Source organism: Panicum hallii, chromosome 7 (genome assembly GCF_002211085.1).
Source record: "Panicum hallii strain FIL2 chromosome 7, PHallii_v3.1, whole genome shotgun sequence".
In the NCBI taxonomy this organism is placed as follows: domain Eukaryota; kingdom Viridiplantae; phylum Streptophyta; class Magnoliopsida; order Poales; family Poaceae; genus Panicum; species Panicum hallii.
In genome coordinates this window covers 9,564,870-9,571,245 of record NC_038048.1, presented here as the reverse complement: position 1 = coordinate 9,571,245, position 6,376 = coordinate 9,564,870, and the positions used below count along the sequence as shown (strand labels likewise).

At 42.8% G+C, this 6,376-nt stretch overlaps 1 protein-coding gene across 1 annotated transcript; it reads left to right on the top strand.

Moving 5' to 3' along the window:
* The first annotated feature begins 2,919 nt into the window (after window positions 1-2,919).
* On the top strand, window positions 2,920-3,511 carry LOC112901654 (defensin Ec-AMP-D1-like). Its single transcript, XM_025970612.1, has 2 exons — window positions 2,920-3,041; window positions 3,235-3,511. The coding sequence occupies exons 1-2, from the start codon at window positions 2,978-2,980 to the stop codon at window positions 3,396-3,398; spliced, it is 228 nt and encodes a 75-aa protein (XP_025826397.1). The 5' UTR covers window positions 2,920-2,977; the 3' UTR covers window positions 3,399-3,511.
* Window positions 3,512-6,376: the final 2,865 nt, after the last annotated feature.

Sequence of the window (6,376 nt, the reverse complement as noted above, 5' to 3'; positions counted from 1 at the left end):
GAAGTTAGCTACTACCATGGAATTATTTTGGTAACCATTATATACCCATGAATTCTCCATATCTTGATGTAGCTCATAGCTGCAATAAGAATGGAATACATTACTGAATGGACTGGACTCACTAGATATGCTTTCATAAAGCATATATATTGATGGATAAATGTTAACCAACATGGTATATATATATATCAGCTAGAATGGGAAAGGACTAGCTAGTGCTGATAGGTTTTGGTGTTGAAGATGGAATAACATTGGAAACAGTATTCTTAGAATCATAGTTGCAAACAAGGACTACTATTTGATAAGAAATGATACAATATAGGCGTGTATACTAGGCTTTGTTGGAAATCATGATCACCTATTTATTGGACATTAACATTATATTATCTTTCTTCGGGCAAGTAATGTCTAGAGAACTTATCTATATATGAAATGATATGAATAATGGATAGTTCTAGACATCCAAAGTGCATGTTGTAGATGTCCAAAGTGCGTCTTTGGTATGCGTGCCATTCCATCATTTTCTAGTTATTGGCGACATAATTATGCCACACGCTTTATTTGCGTGTTCGACGTGGCAATATATTCGACGGGTGCTTTCTGATCCTTATTTGCGAAAAAGTGCGCGTGCACAAAACCCACTACCCTAGTTGTGAGAAGATACTCTTATGGTTGTGTAATGCCAATTCATTTTGCTCCTATATATATCATAAGTCTCTTTAGTACATATAAGCATACTTCCAAGCTACGCATGGTACAAACAACATCTAAGGGTTCGCAATCTTTTTCCCTTATCTTATATCATGCTATTGTCATATGCTCTTCTACTATCTAAGCTCTCAGCTACATGACAAGTTTTAGATAATTTATTTGGATTTCTTTTCCAGTGTACGTTAACTATACAAACTTATCCATATATATTCTTTTGACTATCAGTTCATCAAAAGCATGAAGTGTTTGATTTTATCTGGAGAAGTCTTGATAACATCATTTCCTTACTTATTTATCTGTTGATTAACATGACCCAATAATGGCCAATGAATCTTACTATAGAATTTAATATTTCAATAGAAATGCTTATAATCATCTGCTGTCTAGTTTTTTGTTCTCTCTCCTATTCTTTGAACCACAGTATTCAATGTATACTAGGATAAGAGTTTGTGTAACATAGTTATTCCCTTGACTTACATGCGTTTATATTATTCTTATGAAATTTAGGTATATGTGTATTCAGTGAAAGAAATGACGAAGGCACGCACCATTCTTATAGCACTTAGCATGGCAGTCCTGTTCTCCTTCAATGCTGTGGAGTGTGGATCATACATGAGCCACGCAGCACTTTCTCGCAAAGGTTTAAAAGAGGAACGCAAGCTAGGCACTAGTGGATTGAGTCCATCATCCGCTAGCAGTTTGCCAGGACTGGCAACTAACAATACTATTGGTGTTAACAGTAACTCTGAAGGCACAAACACTGATATGTCAGGTGCTGGTACAGCTTATACCCCAATGACCGCCACCACGGCAGATTCCCACCATGACCTCTCAGTGGATCAGTACCGAAGAATCATCCACAACAATCAGATCAAACCATGATGAAGGACTGATACATCAGAGCAGACATCTGCGAATAACTAGAATATTTTCTATGTGGGAACCAACTATCTATAGTTTGCACCATTAATCGTCCTAAGTTGAACTTGTGTGGAGGTGTGTAACCAAACTTGTACTACAAGATGTCTGCTGTATGTGTGACAGCTATTTTACTTGTACTATACATCCATCTCAAACACTGGATTCTCAAGGTTTTTCTATGTTCATGCATGTAACATGGATATTGGACTCGAGCAAATAAAGCAGGTCTCTATGCTCTACAGTAGTAATGGTCAACAATAACGTTAAGGATTTCTGTGAACTACACATATATTACAACAATTGTAGATTCATGCATCTTTTCAACTTCATCTTCATACTACACAATCTCCCTCAAGATCAAAAGGATTCTCTTTGTTTAGCTCCATTAACATCTTGCTCTCAATGGATCAAGGTTTTAAATAGCCGGCTATAGCTGCGCTATGGCCGGCTATAGCTGTTAGGAAGGGTAGCCGCTATGGCAATTAGCCCGCTAAATATCGTAACGGCAGTCCTTCCGCTAAACGCCTTAGCCGGTGATTTAAAACCATGTAATGGATAGAGGTTTTCCTAAATAGCACTGTTTTTCTTGTGTTGCTTTGTGTTTTCTGGTGTATATGTTGAATTGCATGGAAAGAAAAAAGTTACAAAATGTACGTGAGCAATTATCGACATATAAGCTAGCTCCCATGGGAAGCAAAAGAGCAAGAGAGTATTAGTTTTATGGGTGCTATGCACTTCTCCAATAAAATTTAGCTGCATAAAAAGGAAGCTGGCCATGTTTAATTTTGCTTCATACTCTCTTGTTCAACTGCGTGCCCTCCAGAATTTACATACCACCAACACATGTTTAGTTATATACACGCTGTTATCTTGCTGCAGTAGATATGTTTCTATCCTATGTATGTGGGTTCGTGCTCGTGATCGGAACCAGTTGCAGTCATATCTGTAATCTGTGTATCCAGTGTACTATACCCAGGTTTAAATCTGGATCCCGGCCTAGAAAACATGTTGGCGTAGAAAACAAATGACTAATGATGCCCAATTTACTAGGATGCAGTTATATTAGTTGGATATGTCGTAATATTTAGACTATTTCACTACTGAGCTTCAAAATTAATTTAAAGTCGAGTTCGCACTCCCTAAATTTTAGCTCAATTTCCACCATTGATACAATTAGCTGGTTATATATAGAGAGCGTAGAAAATTTCCTGTGGTGGCGGTGCCTTGCATGCTTGTACCCTGTGCGTATATAAGCAGGAAGCGGTGCGCCTATTCTGAAGCGCCATTCGATAAACGTTGTTTTAATAAATTCCAAGAGAGTACTTTCGTGTGGAGACACTGCGAAATGGAGTCGTCACGCAAGTTCTTCCCTGCCGTTGTCCTCCTGCTTCTGATCGTCGCAACCACTGGTACTTTCTGAAAGAAGAGCATCAGTTCAATGCGCATATATGTATTGGAACACATGCATCATTTGATAGTTTTGATTCCTCATTTGTGTGCAACGTCAATCTTGTTCTGAATGTCACTTATTAGTATGTATCTAATCAATGCATGTAATACTGATAACCCCTTGCGTTGTGCTTCTGTATATGTGTCTATTAGATATGGCGGCCGTGCAGGCGAGGGAGTGCGAGAAGAATAGCGCCAAATTCGTTGGGCTTTGCATGAACGTAGACAACTGCGCCAACGTGTGCCGTGGTGAAGGGTTTGCCTCTGCCAGGTGCAGCACATTCCGCCGTCGCTGCGTCTGCGTTAAGCCGTGCTAGATCAAGTGGAGGATGCGCGTCAGACCGCCGACCGATATATTATCGACCACCAGATGCGTGCATCATCAAGTTATTCTTCATACATGGTGCCTGCATCATGCATGTATCTATGTGTGGCACAGCTTCGATGAGTCAATCTTCAGCTTATTGAAAAGCTTGTGTTTAATTTGCTTCAATCAACAATAAACCTGGCAGATATTTGCTTACTTCCTTTGTTAAGGAGTAGTAAGGTCGTCCAAGCACCAAACTAAGTCCACATCTTACAAAAGTTAGTTGATTTCCTCTCAACATGACTCACCGGGTTTTCATTGTAACATCGATGTACTCGTGTTTACAATATCTAACTAATTATACAGAGACAGTTTCTGCTTCAGTTGTCGTCATAATTAATGTTATTCGGGGGATTGTGGAAGCTACATTGAATTTTAGCTATGGGATTGTAAACGTCGAATCAAACTGATCTGTATTTAGATTAGCTAGCTTGAGCTTATTAAAAGCCCTAATGCGCAGTGCTTTGAACAACGGGCTACAGTATAGCGTTGTACTAAAGCCTGAACTAAGAAGATTATCATGGAGCCTAGCTCCACCAACGTGTGGCTCTCTTTCTGATCACAGTAACAGACTTTTGTGAACACCAAGGTTCTAAATAGCTGGCTATAGCCACCGCTATAGCCTTGGAGAGAGTAGAAGTCTAGGATATCCATCTTTTAGCTCTGAAAGGCTAAATCCGCTAATAGCCGGCTATATTTCGCTATAGCCTTTAAATTAAAAATTATTTAGCCAGCTAAACCATATAATTGGTCTTTATTTATTGTTAGTTTAGTATTGAACTTTGTGCTTTTATAAAACTTAGTATTTCGTCAATGATGTAATGAGGGAACGAAGCTATAGACGTACTTCAGTGCATGAAATTTTTTTGATTTCGTATTTATATGTAAAATTACTTATAGATTTATGCGTGGTATTTACACAAACGCTAAATGGGTTAGCTAGGCTATAGTCCGCTATAGCTTTTTTAGCCTCTACGAACACCAACCGCTAAATAACTTGGCTCGCTAAACACAGGTGAACACAAGAGGGAGCAGGCGCAGCCATACTGACATATGGGTCATGGTGGGCTGGTGGCGAAGCTCTCGGCGTGGCCTCTGAGTATGGAGCGTGGACGAGGTGAGCAAGGCGCACGCGCAGCATACCGGGCCTCTTTGTATGTGGTCCTAGTCGTCCAAAGAAAGCTGCCAGGCAACACCATACCCCTAGGCATCCGATCTCGACAGCAGGCCACGCGGCTACCGCTGCTCGTGGCGTGCGCGCTCTCCGGTTGGCCGGGCGGCATGCATGGACATGATGTACGCTATGGTGATGGACGACGATCGACAAGGCTGCAGACGTGTACGTCGATGCCTGGGACGGCGGCCGACGCAGCTTTATGTACATCGGTGTGCTGAAACCTGAAAGCCTGCAGCCGCGCCGGGCTTTTCGAGGACAGCTGTGGTACGGTGCTTCCAGCCTTCGACAGAATGCGGCTGGAGCTTATGGCTGCAATGTGGATGCCGAGAGGCCGGACGACACGCGCGCACCCTGACCTCTCCCGCCTTGGAGGAAAATTCTCTGCAGCGCTGCCGCACGGCGCTGCTCGTGCGACACCGCCCAGAATTATGCCGCGTGGCAATCCTGCCAATCGGGAGGAGGCCCATCAGCGGGAGCTTCGCGGCGTTCCGAGCTGGCTCCTTCACCCCCGACAGACATCGCCCGACGCCAGGTCGTTCTTCATCATTATGTTGTGCGATGCATTGCTCGTCTGCAGCGAAACCAGGAAGCTTGATGGTCTCGAGCAAGCCAGTAACCTTATATCTCGCACAGGCAACAATAAGTATGCACTATGCATACTGTATTTCTTTATTCGGTGCTCTATGATGGCAAACAGATAGGCTACACTAGCTATAACAATTACAAACTATTGCGTACACCCAACATACTCGCAAGCAGAAGATCATAGATCATTACCACTAGACGCGCAGCACAGCGAAAGATGAGTTGGAATAGGTTTGATCCAACGTACTTGCGCATCGGTGTAGAAAAAGTAGTCGATCTCGTCCCACGAACTGATCTCCTCGTCCTCATCCCAGCAACAACCTCGCGCCGCCGTAGCCGATCAGCACAGCAGCAACAGCAGCAGCGCCTCCACGGAGTCCACACGTATAGGGATGGAACGCCGAGTGCCGGTGTGCTAGTACCACGCGCACGGCGAGGGTTTTGGGCGTGGTGGAATGTCGCCTCTAGCCCCCCACCTCCTATATTTATATTTATAGAGTACGCTAATGGACCATCAGGTCGTAGGCCCATTAGTAACCTTAATCTCTATGGATCAATATCCGATGGCACTTAATCCAAATTGTTATGATTGTCTTTTGGGCACATCACCAACAATCTCCCACTTGCACTAGAGACAATCATATAGGCAAGCTTTCAATATTCCAACCTCTTAAATGTGTGACCTGTAAGGTTTATGTGTGAATAGCTGTACTGCAAGAAGCATTCTTGCACTACAAATTAGCAGAGGCACCTAGCTAGTAGGGCGTACTGACTCCTACGCACACATAAAGATGGTATCGGCAAAAACCTTTGGATATACACATTCACTAACCCCTTTGCCTCAGGATACTAGTCAAGCTCAAGGCGAGTTTCGTGCCACCCTTGTGATAGCTTGACCACTTTACTCGATCTTGCAGCGGATTACAATTTATGACAAACCCTTTAGTCACTTTGTGATTAACTCTCTAATCAATTTGGCACGACCATGCACTTTCTTAATCCAACCGCATCAAAGGGCCCAGATATATCTCTCCCGTTATCTAGGAGGAGCAAATTCTATCGTGATCCGCTCACATGCCATTGCCATTCCATGTTTCATGATACACCCAAGAACTACATTTATAGCCACCCAATTATGGAGTAGTGTTGGCAGCCCCAAAGTGCAC